Source organism: Mandrillus leucophaeus, unplaced genomic scaffold (assembly GCF_000951045.1).
Source record: "Mandrillus leucophaeus isolate KB7577 unplaced genomic scaffold, Mleu.le_1.0 Scaffold284, whole genome shotgun sequence".
Classification (NCBI taxonomy): Eukaryota; Metazoa; Chordata; class Mammalia; order Primates; family Cercopithecidae; genus Mandrillus; species Mandrillus leucophaeus.
The window spans coordinates 1925493-1949221 of NW_012102965.1; the positions used below are offsets into that span (position 1 = coordinate 1925493).

At 38.7% G+C, this 23729-nt stretch overlaps 2 protein-coding genes across 3 annotated transcripts in view; one reads left to right on the forward strand and one right to left on the reverse strand.

Annotated features, from left to right (window-relative positions):
• Positions 1-17440, reverse strand: part of CCDC146 (coiled-coil domain containing 146) — a 196170-nt gene extending 178730 nt beyond the window's left edge. Inside the window, exon 1 of the mRNA XM_011985461.1 lies at positions 17313-17440. The gene's annotated coding sequence lies outside the window, so the exon portion shown is untranslated. The remainder of the gene's footprint in view (positions 1-17312) is intronic.
• Positions 17441-17671: 231 nt separating this feature from the next.
• Positions 17672-23729, forward strand: part of FAM185A (family with sequence similarity 185, member A) — a 64997-nt gene continuing 58939 nt past the window's right edge. The window contains exons 1-2 of one of the 2 annotated variants that reach the window (XM_011985463.1): positions 17678-18368; positions 20382-20491. In XM_011985463.1, the coding sequence (XP_011840853.1) occupies positions 17918-18368; positions 20382-20491 (561 nt within the window). In that variant the 5' untranslated portion in view covers positions 17678-17917. Of the gene's footprint in view, positions 18369-20381; positions 20492-23729 lie in introns of both variants that reach the window. The other variant, XM_011985464.1, reaches the window with a different exon arrangement.

The following is a 23729-nucleotide window of genomic DNA, read 5'->3' on the forward strand; positions in this document are numbered from 1 at the left end:
AAGGAAGGAAGGAAGGAAGGAAGGAAGGAAGGAAAAGAAAGAAAATGACTTTTGTTTTTGACCTTGTATCCTATAACTTTGTAAAGTTTCGTTTTAGTTCTAGTAGCTTTTTAATAGATTTCTTACAATTTTCTACTTACACAGTCATGTTGTCTGTGAATAAAGACAATTTTACTTCTTTTCTAAAGTGATTTTTTTAAGACTTATTTTTTTGGGGGTGGGGATAGTTTTAGATTCATAGCAACATTGAGAGAAATGTACAGAGATTTCCGGCATACTCCTTGTTCCCATAGGTGCATAACTTCCCCTATCATCAACATCCCCCACCAGAATGGCACATTTGTTACAACTGATGAAACTACATTGACACATCATAATCACCCAGAGTCCATCGTTTACATTAGAGTTCACTCTTAGTGTTGTACATTCTAGGTATCTGAACAAATGTGTAATGACAGGTATCCATCATTATAGTATCATACAGAACATTTTCACTGCCCTAAAAATCCTCTGTGCTCTGCCTATGCATCTCTCCCCACCCACCCCAAACTCCCTGGCAATCACTATCTTTTTTTACTGTCTCCACAGTTTTGCCTTTTCCAGAATGTCATATAGCTGAAGTCATGCAGTGTGTAGACTTTTCAGATGGGTTTCTTTCACTTAGTAATATGCACTTAAGTTTCCCCCATGTCTTTTTATGGCTTGACAGCTCATCTCTTTTTATTACAGAATAATATTGCATCATCTGGATGTGTCAAAGTTTATTTATTCATTCACCTACTGAAGGACATCTGGGTTGCTTCCTAGTTTTGGCAATCATAAACAAATAAAACTGCTGTAAACATCTATGTGCAGATTTTTATAGGGACATAAGTTTTCACCTCCTTTGGGTAAATACTAAGGAGCATGATTGCTGGATATATGTTAAGAGTATATTTAGTTTTGTAAGAAGCTACCTATCTTCCAAAGTGACTATAGCATTTTACTTTTTCACAGCAATACATGAAAGTTCCTGTTGCTCCACATTCTTGCCAGCTTTTAGTGTTGTCAGTGTGCTGGAGTTTGGCCATTCTAATAGGTGTGTGATAGTATCTTACTATGTTTTAACTTGCATTTCCCTGCAATGTGAAGCATGTATTCATGTGCTTATTTGCCATTTGTATGTCTTCTTTGCTAACATTTTTGTTAAGGTCTTTGGCCCATTTTTACATCTTTTTGTTGCTGTTTTTGAATTTTTAAGAGTTCTCTGTATTTTTTGGATAATAGTCCTTTATCAATGTGCCTCTTGCAAATATTTTCTCCCAGCCTGTGGGTTTTCTCATTTTTTGACACTGTCTTTCAGAGTGCAGAACTTTTAAATTTCAGTGAAGTTCAGCTTATCAATGATTTCTTTAATGGATTATGCCTTTGGAGTTGTATCTAAAAAGTATTCACCAAACCCAAGGTCATCTAGGTTTTCTCCTATGTTATCTTCTAGAAGTTTCATAGTTTTGCATTTTACATTTAGGTCAAAATCCATTTGAGTTCATTTTTGTTAAGAGTGTAAGATCTGTGTTTAGATTCTTTTTTTTTTTTTTTTTTTTGCATGTACATGTCCAGTTCTTCTAATACCTGTTTTTTTTTTTTGCAAGTGCCCCCCTCCAGCACCATTTGTTGAAAATACTATCTTTTACTCCATTGTATTGCCTTAATTCCTTTGTCAAAATTCAGCAGACTATATTTATGTGGGCCTATTTCTGAACCCTCTATTCTGTTCTATTGACCTATTTGTCCACTCTTTTGCCAGTACCACACTGTCTTGATTACTGTAGCTATATAGCTTCCTTTCTCTCTATCTCCACCATATGAGGAATAACAAGAAGACTGTTGTCTGCAAACCAGGAAGAAGGCCTCATCAGAACTGACCATGCCAGCATGGTCAGTATCACCAGCAATACTGTGATCTCAGAATGCCCAGCTTCCAGAACTGTGAGAAATAAATTTCTGTTATTTAAGCCACCTCGTCTATAGCATTTTTGTTACAGCTGCCTGAACTAAGACACAGAACCTACATATATTTGAGTTATATGTAAGCATTGAAGTTGGGTAGTTTCAGTCCTCCAATTTTGTTCTTCTTCAATATTGGGTTGGCTATCCTGGGTGTTTCACCTCTTAAAATAAACTTTAGGATAATTTTGTTGATATCCACAAAATTATCTGCTGAGATTTTGATTGGGATTGCATTGAATCTACAGGTCAATTTAGGAAGAACTGCTAACATCTTGAAAATACCGTCTTTCTCTCCATGAACATGAAGTATCTCTCCATTTCTTAGGTTCTTTGATTTCTTTCATCAGAATTTTTTAGTTTTCCTTATATATCTTTATTTCATTAGATTTATACCTAAGTATTTCACTTTAAGGAGTTGTAATGGAAATATTTTGTTTTTGATTTCACATTCCACTTGTTCATTGCTGCTTTGTAGGAAAGTGATTGATGTTTGCAAAACAAACTTACATCCTACAACTCTGCTATAAACGCTAATTAGTCTCAGGAGTTTTTTGTTGTTGTTGATACTTTTTCTACATGGACAATCATGTTATCTGCAAATAAAGCCAGTTTTATTTTTTTTCTTTCCAATGTATATCTTTTACCTACTTTTCTTGTCTTACTGCATTCAGCTATAACTTCCAGCAGAGGATTGAAAAGGAGTGGTGAGAGGGGACATCTTTGCCTTGTTTTTTGATCTTAGTGGAAAAGCTTCTAGTTTCTCACCTTTAAGTATGATGTTAGCTACAGGTTTTATATAGATATTCTTTAGCAAGTTGAGGAAGCTCCCTTCTAGTCCTAACTTACTGAGAGTTTTTGTTTTTTGTCACGAATGGGCTTTGCATTTTGTCAAATAATTTTTCTACATCTATTGATATGGTCATATGATTTTTCTTTTTTAGCCTGTTGATGTGGTGGATTACATCTATTGATTTTTTAGTGTTGAACCAGCCTTGCATATTTGAAATAAATCCCACTTGGTGGTGGTATATAATTATTTTTATACATTGTTGATTCAATTTTGTTGAGGATTTTTGCACTTAGTATTTATGGGAGACATTGGTCCATAATTTTGTTTTCTTTAATGTCTTTGTCTAGATTTGGCATTAGAATAATGCTGGCCTCTGAGTGATTCAGAAGTATTCTTCTATCTACCAAAAGAAATTATAGTGAATTAGTATAATTTTTTCCTTAAAGGTTTGATAGAATTCACCAGTAAACCCATTTGAGCTTTGTGCTTTCTATTTGGGAAGGTTATTAATTATTTATTCAATTTATTTAACAGATATAGGCCTATTCAGAGAGTCTATTTCTTCTTATATGGATTTTGGCATGTCACATCTTTCAAATAATTGGTCCATTTTTTCTAAGTTACCAAATTTGTAGATACAGAGCTGTTCATAGTATTCCTTTTTAAAATCTTTTTAATGTCCATGGGTTCTGTAGTGATGTCCCCCCTTTCATTCTGATGTTAGTAATTTGTGTCTTCTCTCTTTTTTCTTAATCAGACTCACTAGAGGCTTATCAATTTTATTGATCTTTTCAAAGAACCAGCTTTTCATTTCATTTTCTTTATTGATTCCCTGTTTTCAATTTCATTGATTTCTGCTCTAATTCTTATTATTTATTTTCTTCAGCTTACTTTGGATTTAACTTGCTCTTCTTTTTCTAGTATTCTAAGGTGGAAACAGTTTTAGATCTTTCTTCTTTTCTAAAATATGCATTCAATGTTACATAATTTCCTTCTAAACACTGCTTTCACTGCATTCCACAAATGTTGATATGTTGTTTTCACTTTCATCGAATTGAAAGGGTTTCAGTGGTTGTTGTTGCTGTTGTTTTTGAGACAGGTGGTGGCACAATCATAGCTCACTGTGACTTCAATCTCCTGGGCTTAAGCAATACTCTTGCCTTGGCCTCCCAAAGTGCTGGGATTATAAGCATGAGCCACCATGCCTAGCCTCAAAATATTTTTTAATTTGTCTTGAAATTCCTTCTTTGACCCATGTATTATTTAGAAATGTGTCGTTTAATGTCTGTATATTTTGGGATTTTCCGGTTATATTTCTGTTGTTGCTTTCTAATTTAATTCCTTTGTAGACAGAGAGCAGACACTGAGTGATTTCTAGTCTTCTAAATTTGTTAAGTGCTGTTTTATGGCCCAGAATGTGTCTTAGAGAATGTTCCATGTGAGCTTGAAAAGAGTGTGTTTTCTGTGGTTGTTGGATAAAGTAGTCTACAGATGTCCATTATATCCAGCTGATTGATGGTGCTGTTGAATTCATCTGTGTCTTTACTGGTTTTCTACCTGCTGAATCTGTCCATTTCTGATAGGGGAATGTTGAAGTCTCTAATTATAATAGTGGATTTAAATATGTCTTCTTGCAGCTCTATCACTTTTGTCTCACCTAGTTCGATGCTCTTGTTAAGTGCACATGTGTTAGGGATTATTAGATCTTCTTGGACAATTGACTCCTTTATCATTATATAATGCCTTTATCACTGATAACTTTCCTTTTTTGAAGTCAACTGTGTTTGAAATTAATATAGCTATTTCTGCTTTCTTTTGATTAGTGTTAACAGGGTATATTTTTCTCCATCCATTTACTTTTAATGTATATATCTTATATTTAAAGTAGATTTCTTGTAGACATCCTATGGTTGGGTCTTGTTTTTTTTCATCCACTCTGACAATCTCTGTCTTTTAATTGGTGCATTTATCATTGCTGTTCAAAAGTGATTACTGATATATATATTAAGTCCTCACTTAATGTTGTTGACAGGCTCTCAGAAACTGAGACTTTAAGCAAGACAATGCATAACAAAACCAGTATTACTATAGGTTATCTGATATAAACAAGTTCTTATGGAAAAACATTACCAACTTTCTTTTTTCTCTTTTCTCTTCTTCTTCCTCTCTCTCTCTCTTTTTCCCCCCCTCTCTTTCTTTCTTTCTCCCTTTTTATTTTTTCAGGGTCTCACTCTGTTGGTGCAGCCTCAATCTTCTGGGCTCAAGCAGTCTTCCCATCTCAGCCTCCTGAATAGCTGGAACTACAGACGCACACCACCACATCTGGCTAATTTTTGTATTTTTTGTAGAGATGGGGTTTCGCCATGTTGCCCAAGCTGGTCTCAAACTCCTGGGCTTAAACAACCCACCCACCATGGCCTCCCAAAGTGCTGGGATTAAAGGTGTGAGCCACTGCACCTGACCCAAACTTCTAAATAAAGACTCAAAACACTTCTAACATTAAAAATTGAAATAAATGCGGGCTATACATATATTTAAGAAAGATTAAGAAAAGCAAGATAATTCTTTACTCAATTTTTGGTGAACCAGTGAGCAATGGTGGTTGTAGTTGTGATGGGTTAAATCAAGGAATAAATATTTGCAAAGAAAACATTGTGAGAAGCATCTTCTACCACTATGCAGTTCAAAAACAAACAACAACAAATATGGTAGGCTTACTGAGTGCTTTCATACTGCATTTATTGTTGTGCATTTGTATAATTATCACATACTTTATGAATTTTTATTTTGCAATAATTTGTATCTGTTTATGTCTTCATTTTCCAATTCACTTATTGTAGTTCTGTGTCTCAGCTAGCTGGAACCTATCCCAGCAGCTCAGGTACCAACCCTGGACAGGATGCCATTCCATTGCAGGATACACATACACACCCCCAACCCACATTCACTTAGACAGGGACAATTTGGAGTCTCCAACTAACGTAACATGCACATCTTCGGGATGTGGTAGGAAACCAGAGTACCCAGAGAAAACCCAGGCAGATGTGGGGAGAACATGCATGCTCCATAGACACACACACACACACACACACACACACACACACACACACACACAGCGGCCTTAGCCAGAAATTAATTTTTTTAGTCAATATTACTATAAAACAATGTTGAACAAAACAACATTATTTGAAGATCTGCTGTAGTTGGATTACTATCCACCATATTTGTTACTATTTTTTATTGATTGCCCTTGTTGTTTGTTCTTATTTTTGTCTTCCTCTCTTTTTCTGTTTGGTGGTTCTAACTGAGCATTTTATATGATTCAATTTTCTCTCCTTTTCAGCATTTGATTTATAATTCTTTCTTTTAGTGGTAGCCCTAAATTTGCAGTATTAATTTCCAACTAATCCTAGTCCACTTTCAAATGACACTACATTTGGCTCTAGCAAAATATGTGTTTGAACAGCACAGGTCCACTTTTACAAGAATTTTTTTCAATACATCCAGTCAATCCTCCCTCTTATAGAATTCTGCATCCACAGCCAAATGCAGATTGTAGGATGCAAAATCCCCCAAGACAGAGGGCCAACTTTTGTCTTACGCAGGGTATGCAGAGGGACTTGAGTATGTGTGGATTTTGGTATCCACAGGGGTCTTAGAATGAATGCTCCATAGATACCAAGGGACAATTGTGTACTGCTTCACCTTATAATAACAAAATAATCACAATTACTCCCTCCTGCCAATTATACCATTGCTGTCATTAATTTTACTCATATAGAAGCATGTATGTGTGTGTGTGTGTGTGTGTGTGTGTACCTAAACATATGTAATTGATTTTTCAGTCTGTTCAGCTTTTTATTTGTTAGGATGGAGTAGCACCAAGTTCCTTACATGAAGAATCCCAAACCAGAAGCTCTTTTATTTCCTTTTATTGTCCAATTGCATTGTATGGGACCTCCAGTACAATGCTGAATAAAAGTGGTTAAAAAAAAAAGTTGTTCCAGGCCAGGCGCGGTGGCTCATGCCTGTAATCCCAGAACTTTGGGAGGCCGAGGCGAGCGGATCACCTGAGTTCGAGACCAGCCTGGCCAACATGGCAAAACAACGTCTCCACTAAAAAATACAAAAATTAGCCAGGTGTGGTGGCGCACACCTGCAGTCCCAGCTACTAAGTGGGGATGAGACAAGAGAATTGCTTGAACCCAGGAGGCAAAGGTTGCAGTGAGCCAAGATCACCACTGCATTCCAGCCTGGGCAACAAAGCGAGACTCCATCTCAAAACAACAACAACAACAACAAAAGTTGCTCCAGATCTCAAAGGGAAAGCATTCAGTCTTTCATTATTAAAGTGTGGCACTAAGTACAAATTTTTCATAGATGACTGCTGTTGGAGGAGGTTCTCTTCTCTTTCAAGTTAGTGGAGAGTTTTTATCAGGAATGACACTGAGTTTTGCCAAAAAAAATTTGTTTTTTTTGAGACGGAGTCTTGCTCTGTCACTGAGGCTGGAGTGCAGTGGCGTGATCTCGGCTTACCGCAACCTCTGCCTCCTAGGTTCAAGTGATTCTCCTGCCTCAGCCTCCCCAGTAGCTGGGATTACAGGCATGCACCACCATGCCCGGCTAATTTTATATTTTTAGTGGAGATGGGGTATCGCCATGTTGGCCAGACTGGTCTCGAACTCCTGACCTCAGGTGATCCACCCACCCTGGGCTCCCAAAGTGCTGGGATTACAGGCGTGAGCCACCATGCCCAGCCTATCAAACACTTTTTTAAAAAATCTATTGAGATAATCACATTTTCCCTTTTTTAAGTTTGTGAGTGGTGAATTACACTGCTTAATTTTATTTATTTATTTATTTGAGACAGGGTCTCACTTTGTCACCCAGGTTGGAGTGTGATGGTACAATCACAGCTCACTGCAGCCTTGACATCCTGGGCTCAACTGATTCTCCTGCCTCAGTGTCCTGGGTAGTTGGGACTACATGTGTGTGCCATCATGACTGGCTAATTTTTTTCTTTTCTTTTTTTTTTTTTTTTTTGTACACACCGAGACTCACTATATTGCCCAGGCTGATCTTGAACTCCTGGATTCAAACAATCCTCCCACGTTGGTTTTCCAAACTGCTGGGATTACAGGCACGAGCCACCACACCTGGTCCACTGCTTGATTTTTGATCATAAAATTAATCTTGCATTTGAGAGATAAACCCCCACTTGGCCATGATGCATTATCCTTTTCCCATATTATTCATTTTGATTTGCTCATGTAATGTTAAGGATTTTGCTTTTGTGTTCATGAGGGATTATTTTCTAGTTCTTTTCTGGCAATATTTTTATCTAATTTTGTTATCAAGACGATACTGGCCTCATTAAGTGAGTTGGGAAGAGTTCTCTCCTTTCTAATTTTTGAGACAGTTTATGTAAAACTGGTAGTATTTCCCTTAAAATATTTGGTAGAATTCACTTGTAAGGTCATCTGCTTCACAGATGGTGTTTTCTTTTTATGCGTGATTTTTTGAAATTCACTTTTAAATTTACACAGAGTAAAAATTTCTCTTTTTGTTGACAGTTCTGTGCATTCTATCAAATGCCTGTACGCATGTTACCATGACTACAATCAAGATGCAGAACAGTTCTTTCCCTTCCCCTGGACCAAAGTAAATTCTTTCATGCAGTGCCCCTTTGTAGTCAAACTTTACCTCCACATGTATCTCCTGGCAACAACTGATCTGCTCCCCATCGTTTTTATTTAGCCTTTTCCAGAATATCATAAAAGTGGAATCACGTAGTATGTAATCTTTCGAGTATAGCTTCTTTCACTTTGTAAAATGTTCTTGAGTTTGTTTTTTTTCTTTTACATGAAGTCTCGCTCTGTTGCCCAGGTTTAAGTGCAGTGGCATGATCTTGGTTCACTGCAACCTCTTCCTCCCAGGTTCAAGGGATTCTCCTGCCTCAGCCATTCAAGTAGCTGACACTACAGGCACCCACCACCATGCCTGGCTAATCTTTGTATTTTTAGTAGAGACGTGGTTTTGCCATGTTGGCCAGGCTGGTCTCGAAATTCTGACCTCAAGTAATCAGCCCACCTCGGCCTCCCAAAGTGCTGAGATTACAGGCGTGAACCACTGCACCTGGCCTGTTCTTGAGATTTTTATCTATTTTGTTGTGTGTACCAATTGTCACTTTTTATTACTGAGCAGCATTCCATTATGTGGATGTACTACAGTTTGTTTTTCCACTCACATCTGAGAGAACTTTGGGTTGTTTCAAGGTTTCTGGCGATTGTAAATAGTCTTTGATAATTTGGGGGTGGTATCTTTTCCTTTGAAAATTTTGGCCAGATTTTCCTGTTACTGATATGTTGAGTAATTTGGGATTTTAAGATGGACAATTTGAGTATTATGCTGTTCATGCCTGCAATCCCAGCCTTGGGAAGCCAAGGTGGGAGAATCACTTGAGGTCAGGAGTTTGAGATCAGTCTGGCCAACATGGTGAAACCCCATCTCTATAAAAATTGGCCAGGTGTGGTGGCAAGCACCAGTACTCCCAGCTAGTTGGGAGCCTGAGGTGGGAGAATCGCTTGAACTTGGGAGGCAGACGTTGCAGTGAGCCGAGATTGCGCCACTGCACTCCAGCCTGGACGACAGAGTGAGACTCCATATAAAAAAAAAAAAAAAAAAGAAAAGGATATGATGCTGGCTGTGAAGCTCTGGGTCCTGTTAAAATCTTCTAAGCTCTGAGTCCTGCTAAAATCTTCTAAAGATACTGATTTTTGTTTGTTTGTTTTAGTAAGCAATCAATCTGGTCAGGCTCAGATCACAAGTTCTGTCATGCCTTCAGGGACAGTAATTCCAATATTTAGCTTACAAAGCCTTTGCTATGCTCTTTGGGTCTGTACATTACATGCAACACTCACGAGTTGTTCTGAGACCTTTGTGGTATTTTTATCATAGCTCATTTCTCAAAGCCTTAACTATGCTTTCTTGAGTAGTCCTCCCCTTATCTGCATGGGATGCATTTATAAGACCCCCCCCAGTGGATGCCTCAAACTGTGGATAGTACCCTATATATCCTATACAAGCACTGTGGCTATAACTTTTGCAGTTTGAGATGTGACAGCAAAACTGTACAAAATTGTCTTCTCCACAATTTCACAAATAGAAGATTTGTCCTTATCATAGATTTTAGCAATCTCAGCATATGATTTTTTTATTTCCTTATTAAGTCAAAAACTTTCACCTTTTCACTTAAAGGAAGCACTTTATGGCTTCTCTTTGGTATATCCAAGTAGTCAGCATCACTACTCTTGTACTTTGGGGCCCTTATGAAGTAACATAGGGTTAGTTGAATGCAAGCCCTGAGATACAACAGTTGATCTGATAACTGAGATGGCTACTAAGTGACTAGTGGGCAGGTGTCTGATTTAACAGTGACTTCAAAGCAGATGTTATAAATATGTTTGAAGAATGAAAGGAAACCATGTTTAAAGAATTAAAGAAGAGTACGATGTAATTCATCAGAGAATATCAGTAAGTAGAAATTTTTAAGAAACCAAATTGAAATTCCTAAGTAGAAAATTGTAATAATTGAAAAATTCGCTGGGGGAGTTCAATGGTAGATTTGAGCAAGGAGAAGGATCAGCGAACTTGTAGACAGATCAGTAGAGATTACAGTAGTATCTCCTTATCCATGGGGGATATGTTCCAAGATCCCCAGTGGATGACTGAAACCAGGATTAGTACCAAACTACATATACTATGCACTAATTTATTTTTCATTCTTCACAATTTCACAGGCAGAAGATTCATTCTAACCTTGGATCTTGGCAATTTCAGCATATAGCTTTTTTTCTTTCCTTATTAAATTGAGAATTTTCACCTTTTCACTCACAGGAAATACTTTATGGCTTCTCTTTGGTATCTGCTAATTGCCAGCATTACTACTCTTGTGCTTTGGAGTGATTATTAAGTAAAATAAGGGTTACTTGAATATGAGCACTGAGATATCACAACAGCAAATCTGATAACCAAAACAGCTAAGCTACTGAATGACAATTGGGTGGGTGGGATAGACAGTGTGGATATGCTGCACAAAGGATGGAGTGAAACAGTGCAAGATTTCATCATGCTTCTCAGCAGTGTGTGCAATTTAAAATTTATGAGTTATTTCCAGAATTTTCCATTTAATATTTTCAGACTGTAGTTGACCATGGGAAACTGAAACCTCAGAAAGCAAAGCCAAAGAGGGGCCTACTGTACTCCACGTTCGTGCAGGAGTAGGGCTGACCCTGTTACTTACGTAGTTTCAAACACAGAATTAGGATCACCAGTTCTCTCCTACATGGGATTTCTCCTACACTTTACGGTTTTTGTGGGCCCCCTTTGTTATGGCCAGAAGGATCAGGCTGTCTTAAAGATTTGCCTTATGCTGCCATTCACTTCCAAGTAGTTGGGGCTGCCCTTGAGGTAAAATATCAAGAAAAAAAGAGAAATAGTATGAGGATTCCCCCACACACTTTCTTTCCAGTTCCTCTATTCAGAGAGACAGTGTTCTCTTTTATTCTTAGGAATCTTCACAGCTTGGCAGTGGCAGTGCAAATCCGTGTTTGGAGCTGGCCTTGGGGCACGGCCAGCAGACCAAAAAGAAAAGAAAAAAAAATCGAGATTTCCCTAGACTTTCTGTGGGGCAGGAGCCCCTTTTCTTCTACACAGTTCTCAATTCAGCCTGCTTTTAAGTGAAAGCCAGAAGATAAAGGAGGAAAAAAGAAAAAATGAAACCCAAACTTATCGGTATGTCTTATTTCTTAAACTGGGTGTTAGGCATAAAGATGTTCTTTTTACTATTATTCTTTAGACTTTATTCATACTTTATTCTTTTGTATGAATGAGTTACTTTGCAGAAGGAAATGAAGCAAAAACAAAAGAAAATAAAAATGAAAAACCTGGCCCATGACCATGGAAATTGGTCGAGTTCTGACTGAAGCACATCCAAAATTGTTCTAGAGGGAACAAGAAAATTTTTATTATAATCTAGAATGTAAGGGATTTTCAGAAAAGAGAACTCCTGCTGAAGATGAGCTACAAATAAAAATTTATAAGCCATGACAGGAAATAAACCACCATGAGACAGAGTTTGTTTATGTAGCAAGAGAGAAACAGCAACCTAAAAACAGAACAGACAAGAATAATTTCGCATAAGTATGTTTAAAATAATTAAAGAGGCAAGAGAAGGTAAAGAAACCACAGTAAAATGAACAGGGCAGTTTAAAATAAGAGAAAACAGATTTTTTTAAAGAACCAAAGAAATATTCTAGAAATGATAATATAGTCATTGGGATGAAAAATTCAATGCAGATATTAAACAATGGATTAGCAAAGACTGGGAAAGAATTAATGAATTGGAACATAGATTTGAGGAAATCATCCAGAATGAAACACAAAAAGATGAAGAGGCATAAATCTTGTAAACACAGTTAAGAGATATGGATGACAGAATGAGAAATTAAAATATATGTCTAAATGAGAGCTCCAAAAGTAAAAAATAGAAAGAGCAAGGAAAGTCTGAAGATCTATAAATTGGAGACTTTAGACAAAGAAAGCATATTGACTTCTGAGCAGGATAAATAAAGCTAAACCATATTAACAGTTTTCTAACAATCTTCCATAAAATAAAAGAGGCAACACTTGCCCTTCTAATTTTACCCTAATATCAAAACCAGAAAAAGACATGAAAGAATACTTTGGACCAATATCCTTCATGAAAATAATACGTAAAAATCCTCACAAATTTAGCAAGTTGAATCTAGCAATTTATAGAAAAGATAATGATGGCAGTGGCTGGCGCCGTCACGCTGGCTGCAGCACGGAGGCAAGGCTGGGACTGCAGACCCAGGCCTCCCACTCCACGGAGCAGCCAGGAGCCCACCCTCCTGGGCGGGGCTACAGCCGCCCAAACCGCAGCTGTAGATCGGAGCATCCCTGTGCTCTTGACGCAGGGCTGGGAGCAGGCAAGATCTGCCCTCTTGGGTGCAGCTGCAGCCGCCCGACCAGCAGCTGCAGACCTGGGCCTCCCACTACACGGAGTAGGCAGGAGCTGGGGAGTCCCGCCCCTTCCGAGTTGGCGTGTAGGAGCTCCCTGGGTGCAGCCGCCACTGCCCTCTCACCCACAGGACCCAGGCATCTCTGTAGCCTGCACCCTCTGGGGCCTGGGAAGGCCCCCCAATCCCTGCAGGCTTGGGGTGTCTGCTCCTGCTGCCTGACCTCTCTCCTTTCCTGGAGCTGGCTCAGATCTTGGAGTGAGGTTGGGGTTGAGCCCTGGGGCCATGAATGGCAGCAGGAGGCAGGCAGATTCTTGGGCGGAAGGGGGCAGGTCCCCAGAAAGGCCCTACCTTCAGTCCAGGGAGGGCCTGAAGGCTGGGGGCCAGCTGCCCATCCTGCAGACCAGTGTGGAGACTCATGGGGCCTCTTCCAGCAGCCCATGGCTACCCACGGACCAATCAGCATGCACTTCCTCTCCTCAGGTCCATAAAAGCCCTAGGCTCAGCCAGAGCAGGGCAGAAGCTGGCCAGAGGATGAAGAGGGTGGAGGCATTATGTAAGGACCAGCTGCAGAAAGGAGCTACCCTCTCTGCTGAGAGCTTCAGAGACAACCTGCGGGCAGAGAGGAGCCACCTTCTCCAGGGCCTGCTCTCCACTGAGAGCTGCAAACAACAGGACAAACGGTAGCAGAGAGGGGCTACCCTCTTCAGGGCCTCCTCTCTAATGAGAACTGAACACTGGACAGATGCTCTTCCTACAGAGAGGAGCTACCCACTGTGGGTCTCCTCTGAGTTCTTGTAACACTTAATAAAGCTCATCTTCGTCTTGTTCACCCTTCACTTGTCTGTGTACCTTATTCTTCCTGGATGCAGAACAAGAATTTGGGCAAAGGTGCTGTGGTCACAAAGGTTTCTGGCCAGGAAATTGACATCCCAAAGCTCCCTGACAATAACATGATCAAATGTAGTTTATTGAGGGAATGAAACACTTGAAGAACAATCACTGTAACACACCACATCAATAAATTAGAAGAAAAACCATATGCTCATCTTCATAGATATAGAAAAAGCATTTGACAAAATGCAGCACTCACTCATGATAAAAAGTCTAAGCAACTTAGAAATTAAACTTTCTTAACTTGCTGAAGGGCATCTTTTAAAAATCTACAGCTAACTTCCTAATTGTTGAAATACCCAATGTTTTCCCTCATAAATAGGAAATAAATCAAGGATTTCTGCTTTTGCCACTCCAACTCAATATTGTAGTGGCGGTCTTAGCCAGTGCAATAACACTAGAACAGAAAAGCCATACAGATTAGAAAGGAAGAAATAAAACTGTGTCTATTTGCAGTTTCACATAGAGATTTCAAATAGAATTAGTACCTATATATATTCATTAAATACTTCTCAATGTTGATAGTTATTAGTTAAGATTGTTGAGTTTATTAATATTTCACAAGAATAATAGAAGTCATAAGATATATTTTTAAAATAGTTTATAAATCAGAAAGTTAACAAATTCTTACGGCTTTTCTCTGAATTCTTTGTTTTGGTTACCTTTTCTTCTGAAAACTCTCTCATGACCTCTGCTGTCCATTTTTTGAACATAAATCATTTAATAAAATATTAATTGACATTTACATCTAGATGGTAAGAAATCCTCTGCCCATCTGATTATTTGAGCCAGTTTTAGGAAACAATATATGTGAAGAAATGCTTTAAAATTGTTTTCTTATATAAATGTAATATATTTTCACTATTGATAACACACAAAAAATTGCAATAACCACTCATCATATCACTGCTTAAAGATAACCACTGTTATCAAGTAGTATATATCCCTCTGGAATTGTTTCTGTAAAGTATAATTCTATGTTAAATTTATTATTATTATTACACAATTGGGATCATACTGTACATGCAATTTTGTATCTATTCTTGTCACTTTATATATAGAATATTTCCCATATCAAGATATAATGTTTAAATTGTTGCATAATATATCAGATATATAACAATTCATGTAATACTCTCTTATTTGGGAGCATTTAACTTTTTTTTTTGAGACAGTTTCACTCTTGCTGCCCAGGTTGGAGTGCAGTGGTGTGATCGTGGCTCACTGCAACCTCCACCTCCTGCGTTCAAGCAATTCTCCTGTCTCAGCCTCCTGAGTAACTGGGATTACAGGCACCCGTCACCATGCCCAGCAAATTTTTTAAATTTTTAGTAGAGACAGAGTTTCACCATGTTGGCCAGGCTGGTCTCGAACTCCTGACCTCAGGTGATCCACCCGTCTCAGCCTCCCAAAGTGCTGAAATTACAGGTATGAGCCACTGCACCTGGCCAGGGAGCATTTAAATTGATGCAATTATTTTCTCTTAGAAGTAACCCTATAAAATGTAATTTCTTGAGTATCCCTAATTTTATGCTTACATCCCCAAAAGTACAATTTCTGAGTCATAGAAAAAGTTTTTCATGCTTATTGCTGAATTGAACTCTAAAAATTTTGTACTAACTTAACACTCCTACCAGAAGTATATGTTCATGACCACAGAAATGACTTTTTAAAACTAAGATGTGAAAATATCTTAGAAACAAACTCTAAATAAGGAGAAAAAAGTTGTATATAATTTTCTACTTATGAGGTGAATAATTTCATTTTTTCTTCAAAGGTGTCAGGAAAATAGAAGGACATTTTGGTAGAGTGATAAAAGGGCCAGATCTTCTAATTGCTTAATCTTAATGTTTCTGAATCTGTTTCCTCATCTATAGTGTGAGGAGAATAATTTCCCACTTAATTAGCGAGGATGCAGTGAGATGATGCATGTGAACATGGTTTGACAACTATGTCATATAGATGGAAGATATAACTTTTATTAATCACTGTTGATATGTGGACAGATTTGATACTCATTATACTGTTTTTAAATGTCCATAACTTTAAATATTTTATATCAATCTTAATAATAATTTTCTCCATTTTCAACCTCATGTGATCAGAAAAGTCAATTTTCAATCAATTCTATTTGTTTTTTTGAAAAAGTAAAATAATGATTATGCTACATAGAAAAGTATAGTTCAGTTGCCAATTCCATTAACTTAGTTTGTCTCAGAAAAGGAAAAATTACCATATAAACAGAATTATCTATTAAGAATTAATATTTAATCTAAAAATGTCTAGTGCCTCTACAGAAAATTTGAGTACATTCTCAACTTCCTTAAACCAGTGCCTTTTTCAAATTTCTTTTCAAAGTTACACCTGTCAGTTTTCACTAAAAAATAGTTTGAAGATTATTTTGAATAATTATAACCAATGAAACACAAAGGCAAGAATAGAACTATTGCAGTGGGCCCTTGCTGAACCTGAGCTAGCACCTATAATGAGTCAGTCCTCACTGAAGGAGGAATGAGGAGGGAAGAAGGACTAGAAAGACAGAAAAGAGGCAATGATAACTTAAGAAAACACTGAATTTTTAAAAAGATAGTGGCTGGCAGAGTACCTGAGACTTGTACCCAGGAGGGCTTTAGCCCAGTCTGTCTATCACGATTGCCCCAGGAATTCTAGTCATTGTACTTGGGTAAGAGCTTCAATTTTTTAAGGCACTTGCATTTTATGAAATGTTAGTGTTTGCAGGTGTCTTGGCTAAATAATTTAGGGAATAAATTTTAGGAGGAAGTAGCGGCACAAAGGGGGAGAGAGAAACCAGGCAGGAAAGAAGAAAATAAGTCTTTCTGTTCCCATTACTTTACTTCCCATAGAATTATACAAGGTAAACACACACACACACACACACACACACACACACCTTGTAGGGTCATTGAGAAACATCTTTCTTCATTTTAAAACTAAAGAAACAGGTCTAGGTGACACAGATGAAGCAGTGGCAGAGCCAGGAAAATAATCTGACCCTTGTCCCTGTTCTTTCCACCGCACCATGGTAACTCCCTTTTTTGTGTCTTTTTTTTGTTTTGTTTTTAAACACTCTAAAACTGAGGATCATTTGTAGTCAAAGAGATCAATGCTATTCTCAAAACAAGTTCTGATCTCTCATAATTTTCTTGGTAACTCAGAATCAATGTTAAGTACGTTGAAATAAAAATGCAGTACTTTACACGGTAATTTTGTAGACTGTGCACCACGTTCCCATCCATTTTCTTACTTGATCCTTACAAAAACCCTTTGAGGCAAGGCAAGGCAAGTATTATTATCTTCATTTTTAAAGTGAGCAAATTAAAACCCAAAGAGTAAGGTCACTTAGGGTCAGGAAGGAGCCAGTACTCTATTCCTATATTTGAAATATAGGAGGGAATACACTTCCAAAGAGGCAATTCCCTCAAAAAGCACCAAGAGTAAAGGCTCTTTACTCTCTTGCCAAGGCATTCTCTATCCCCTGGAGACGCCTGCACTAGGTTAGTGAAGCATGGGTCTTGACACCCACAGAGGTTACTCCTAGTTTGCACCTAGTTGTCATCTTAAAAAGCGCAGTTTCTTACCCCTTCCCTTGGTCCTGATCCTTATTTTAGGCTCTTTGGGATTTGGCCTCCTGGGTCTCACTTCGAAGCTCCACCCTCGCCAAACAAGAAGTCGCGTCCTTGGTATCCAAGGTGACCGCGCAGCTTTACCCACGTTGCCCCTTTCGTGCTTTCCATTGGCCAGTTGGACTCCTATGTACCGCCCCTCCAATAGCCAATGGTCTTGAGGCAAAGGGCGCCCGCCTTTCCCAGGAAGTCTAACACATGCCCTTTTACCCGGGCTCCCCTGCGCATTGCCTCCTGGGATATGTGGTTTCTAAGATGCCAGAGCTCTGCGATGTTCCACCCCTTTACAACTACCTATCCCGTCCGCCTTAGCGAAAGGGGCGGGCGTAGGCTAGGAGTCCGGGTCAGAGTTTAGGGCTTTCAAATTGCAACTTGCCTCTGGGGCTTGCATGGCCGATGTTTAAATCGCCTAGTCAAGCGAACCGGCTCCCTCTTGCTTCAGCAAACCCTGACAGACGTCTCCTATTTGACTTGAGGCAGCATAGTGGCCAAGTCGATTGGCCGTGGCAAGTGACCCTCCCCGTAGCTGAAGTGTTCTAAGGACTGGAGAGGGGCGCGCCATGCTTGCCCCCTGCTCAAGTTGGGAGCTTGGCTGCCTCCGTCTCTGTCTCCGTCAGGTCCGATTGTGGGCTGGCACTGGGCGCTGGGCTTCCTGGGCTTGCCAAGCCAGGCCGTACGGCTCAGGTCGGGGCAAGCGCTGGCCCGGATCGGAGGCTGAGGTCCCTCCGCCTGGCCCGGCGCGCCGGACTCTGAAGGAGTGGACGCTGCAGGTGAGCCCGTTCGGTCGGCTGCGGGCGCGGCTCCCGTGCCACCTGGCCGTGAGGCCCTTGGACCCCCTCACCTACCCGGATGGCGACCGCGTGCTGGTCGCGGTGTGTGGCGTGGAGGGCAGCGCGCGGGGCCTGGACGGCCTGCAGGTGAAGTACGACGAGGCTCTGGAGGAGATGGCCATTTTGTCTGACACTATCGACCCCCAGGCGTTCGTGGAGGTGAACGCGCCCCTGAAGTTTGGCAAGTGAAATGAAGTGAAAACGGGTTTGGGTCCCAGGGCACGCACAGTGAACTTACTAAATTTGGTCGACTTGCACTTTTAATTGGTCCTGGCTTTCTAAACCTAATTTACAGTTGGCACCTTCGGAAATGCACCTTTTCCTCTGTTCTATTCTTGAGTATCCGAGTAGTATTTAAAAATTAGGTTGCCTAACTAAAAATTTGTTATAGAAATTTTATACATCGAATGGAAACATGATTTGGTATAATCCAGGTCAAATTATATTTCTGGAGCCGCTTGTGTTCTACTTTATCCCGTTGTCATTAGCAAACTGGCTTATTTTTCAAGGTTGAAGTTTCTTGACAATTCATTCAATGGTATGGCAGTCCATCTACATTTCCCCTTACTCACAGCCTGGGGGTGTGTCCCAAAACAGCCCTGTCAATAGGATGTTCCGTTTATCACCTGGTTTGAGTATTTGGTTTGAGACAGGCGCCCAGCTTCTTACTGTTATGTTTCCATTCTTTTTGGCCTAAGTTTTCCATGAGTAGCAAGCTTTGAAGAAAAACACATAGTAAGCCTGCCTAGGAAACTTCAATAATAATGCCTGCAAAATAACCTTTCCTAGGTTTTTGGGTTCTGCGTTATTTCCTAAATGGCAAGCCACTGTGTACACACACTTTTTTTCCTGCAACTGAAGGAAGATATTGATGATGATGATAATAATAATAGCATTTAGCATTTTTAAGATCATCTTTTATAATGCTTACAGTTGCACCAAATAGCAGATGCTGTAGTCCTCCCTTATCCACCGTTTGGCTTTCTCAGTTTGTTACCTGCCTCAACTGTTGTAGGAAAATATTAAGATATTTTGGCAGATCACAGTAATATAACTTATTACAGTATATTGTTATAATTGCTCTATTATTGTTGTTCATCTCTTACTATGCCTAGTTTATAAATTAAACTTGGTCATTGATATGTATATAGGAAAAAACATAGAATATATAGGATTTGGTACTATCTGTGGTTTCAGGAATCCAGTGGGGCGGGGGTGGGTCTTGTCTACTTTAAGAGAAATCATCAATATTTATGTTAATTCCAAATTAAATATCAGTGTTTTTAATTTTTAAAATTTGTATACAGAGATGCCTGCAGTTACATCTTAAATAGACAGCCAAGGATGGCATTTGTGATTCCTTATTTTCCAAACTTTCTTCATATACCACTGCCATTTGTCCACAATCCTGTGGGGGTTTGTTTTTGAGACTGCATCTCACTCACTCTTTCACGCAGGCTGGAGTACAGGGGCACAATCATGGCCCACTGCAGTCTCGACTTCACGGTTTTAAGTGACCTTCTCACCTCCGCCTCCTGAGTAGCTGGGACTACGGTGTATGCTACCATGCCCAGCTAATATTTTTATTTTTTGGTAGAAATGGAGTTTTGCCACATTGCCCAGGCTGGTCTTGAACTCCTAGGCTTCAGGTAATCTTCCTTCCTTGGCCTCCCAAAGTGCTAGTATTACAGGCATGAACCACTGCTCATGGCCTGATCTTGTAGTTTTAATAGTATATATTAGGTTTTTCAAAGTTGTTCCCATTTTTAAAAAATTACTTCAAATACCTTGTGATATAGCTGCATGATAATATTTTCATTTTCTAGGTATGAAAGGTTAGACATAGGCTTTGAAAACCTAAGTCATGATCATATATACTGGGGAAGAGGCTTCTACAGTCTTTCACAGGAGTACTTACCAGAATTGCAGTCTCCTTTACTTCCCATCTATGTTAGTTCTCTTTAGATGATTTAGGCCAGTAGAAATAACTGCTCTGTTTCTAAAAACTGGCAGAAAGGCTATTGTATTTGGTCCCGTTGCCATGATAGAAGACCCCTTACCTTTAGAGTATGCCCTTTCCAGGATTCGGCAATATTATGGACATAACTGAGGAGTTGGATTTCTGGGGGTACTAAAATGCTTTGGAGCTTATAAATTGCAGTACTAACGTGCTTTCTTCTTTTTTTACTTCTAGGTTTAGATATCAAGTCATCAGGGTCTGGCTGTGTAAAAGTTCAAAGTATTGAGTGTGATAATTGCAAAATTGAAACAGAGCATGGGACTAGCGTCTTGCAGTCTGTTAAGGTATAGCATTTTTCTAATTTTATTTCACTGTTATTTTTTTAAAACCCTTAAGCTATGAATCGTACTATCAAACTCAAGAGATTCTTCTATTTTTCAGAACATTGTCATTTATTCATCTCTCAGAAAGTCCTTGGCAAACATTTTGTCTTGAAATCAGTTCTAGTAAAGTACAGAGGTTATAGCAGTTTTGAGGTTTTGCCTCAAATTTCTTTTTCATTTAATTTCAAACTGTACAATGATACTAATAGTATTTTCCTAGTATTCTGAAATCTTACTAAAGAAATTTTAGTTTCCATGAATGATTTTCTTCTATTTTATTAAAGAGTAAGGCAGAATCTTTATGCACTGTAAATGTGCTTAAATATTAGATTTCTTTAATCACATTTTTAATGTACTAGGTAGCTCATTACTTAAGGATTAAGTAGTTATTTGTGCAAAGTAACATATGATTCATCTTGTTTTGTAATTAACTTTTTTTTGTTTTTGAGACGGAGTCTTACTCCATTGCCAGGCTGGAGTGCAGTGGTGCAATCTTGGCTCACTGCAACCTCTGACTCCCTGGTACAAGCAATTCTCCTGCCTCAGCCTCCTGAGTAGCTGGGATTACAGGCATGCGCCACCATACTCAGTTAAGTTTTGTATATTTAGTAGAGATGGGGTTTCACCATGTTGGCCAGGATGGTCTTGATCTCCTGACCTCGTGATCCGCCCACCTCAGCCTCTCAAAGTGCTGGGATTACAGGCATGAGCCACTGCGTCTGGCTGTAATTAATTTTTTTTACTTTTTTATTTTTTTTGAAACAGGGTCTCACTCTGTCACCCAGGCTGGAATGCAGTGTGTGATCTTGGCTCACTGTAACCTCAACCCCCTAGGCTCAAGCGATCTTCCCACCTCAGCCTCCCAGGTAGCTGAGACCACAGGTGGGCGCCACTATGCCTGCCTAATTTTTTTTAAATGTTTTTTTGTAGAGACAGGCTCTCACTGTATTGCCCAGGCTGGTCTTGAACTCATGGACTCAAGTGATCCTCCTGCCCTGGGCTCATAAAGTGCTGGGATTACAGGTGTGAGTCACCATGCCTGACCTATATTTAATTTTTTAAAAATTAGACTGGTGTCAGTTGTAAATAGTTTGAAATACTTCTCTGATAGGTACTAGCTTATCGTTACTCTTAGTGCTTCTTGCATTTGCATAGTCAAAACTTGATACTTTTGTGAACTTTGAAAGCATGCAGTTTTGTTGAAGTCAGTCATCTTTGCTTCATAATTGCAAAATATTTTCATTTTTAGATTTCTAAACACTAGTTAGAATTAATAATTTGATGCATTTTTAATTTTTACATTTTTTTCTTTCATCCACCTTTATTTGCGTATCTGCCATCAGCATCTGTCCACATGTGAATCATTTCAAATAAATTTAGTGGCACAAATATCATAAAAGATTCACATTACCATCACAAGTCCTTTTAGTACAATGAGTTGGTTCAGATTCTTGATGTAAAACATTGTGCAATGTCTTCATGTTGAATGACTAACTGGGTGAGGATATCATAATTCTTTTTTGTCCTTAGAAATATTTTGTTCAGTCGTTGATACTTAAGTTTCAGAAAACTAATCTAGACTTGTCCTCTGAAGACTCAAGAGTTTGAGATTTCCAATTTCACGATCAAAATTAGAATCTAGTATACTGCTGTCTCTGCATTTATGTTTTGATTAATCTGATAGTTCTGAAAGATCTTTCTCTGTTGATTTTCTTCTTTTATGCCACTGTAGGCATAAAATTAGAAATGGTTTCTTAGCCTTGGCACTATAAACCTTTTCAGCCAGGTAATTCTTTGTTGTGGGGGCCTGTCCTGTGCAGTATAGGATGTTTAGCACCATCTTTGGCCTCTACCTTTTAGATGCCAGTAGCATGCTCCTCAGTTGTGACAAGGGAAAATGTCTCCAGACATTGCCAAATGTCTTCTGGAGATAAAATCATCTCCAGTTGAGAATGATTGCTTTATGCAAGTCCATAAGTTTCTTATTATTTTAGTGTTTTTAAAAAACATATTTGGGAATAATTTATGAATAATGATGAAATAACTCCTAGGATGATGAATTAGCAAAAAAATAAAATAAATGAAATAAAAAATAAGAACACTATTATCCCATAATGTATTTTAGATTTATAAGAGTCCAGTGGACCGATAATGGTAATTACAGGTTAGAATGAGTTTTGTTCTATTTTTTTAAAAGTAAGTACATTTTCTATTTGTTCTTGAAAGACCTCCCAAGAAATAACAGAAATCATAAAATATCAGTTCTTACAAATAAAATAGCTCAAAACAAGAAATTCATGAAAAATTAGGCTTGTGGATACTAATGATATACCAAGGGTTAAGAGAATTATCATTGAGATCATAGGATTTAACTAACTTCAATTCACAAATGAGAACACTTTGGTAAAATATCTGGTTTAAGTTTTAAGTATCATACAATATCATTACCCTGAATTAGTGATCACCTGTTAATATGTTTCTCTTTCATTAACTTAAGGACTTGAAATATAGTTGATCTACCTAATAAAAAAAATTTTTTTTTGAGATAGAGTCTCCCTCTGTTGCCCAGACTGGAGTGCAATGGCACGATCTCAGCTCACTGCAACCTCTGCCTCCTGGGTTCCAGTGATTATCCCAGCCACAGCCTCCCGAGTGGCTGGGATTACAGGCACCTGCCATCATGCTCAGCTAATTTTGGCCAGGCATATTGGCCAGGGTTAGTCTTGAACTCCTGTCCTCACATGATCTGCCCACCTTGGCCTCCCAAAGTTCTAGGATTACGGGTGTGAGCCACCATGCCCGGCCCTACATAATAAAATTTTTATAGCAATAATAATAACTACTGTTAATAAGTCCTTATTATGTACCAGGAATCTTAGCTAAACCTTCATTTAATGCTTGAATTTTCTCCATTTTATGAAGGAAGAAACTAGAAGGCACCAAGAGATTGAGGAACTCACTTGTGTTCACATAGATAAAAAAATTGAGCTGGGATTTGACCTTGGGTCGTTCTGATTTCCAAGCTCATGCTCTTTCCGCCTTTCTTTATTGTCCAGGCAAAACATATGGTAAGACCACATTTGTGCAGCATCCTTAAGAATAAGATAGTGCAGCACAGCAACATGGCACAAGTATACATATGTAACAAACCTGCACGTTATGCACATGTACCCTAGAACTTAAAGTATAATAATAATAA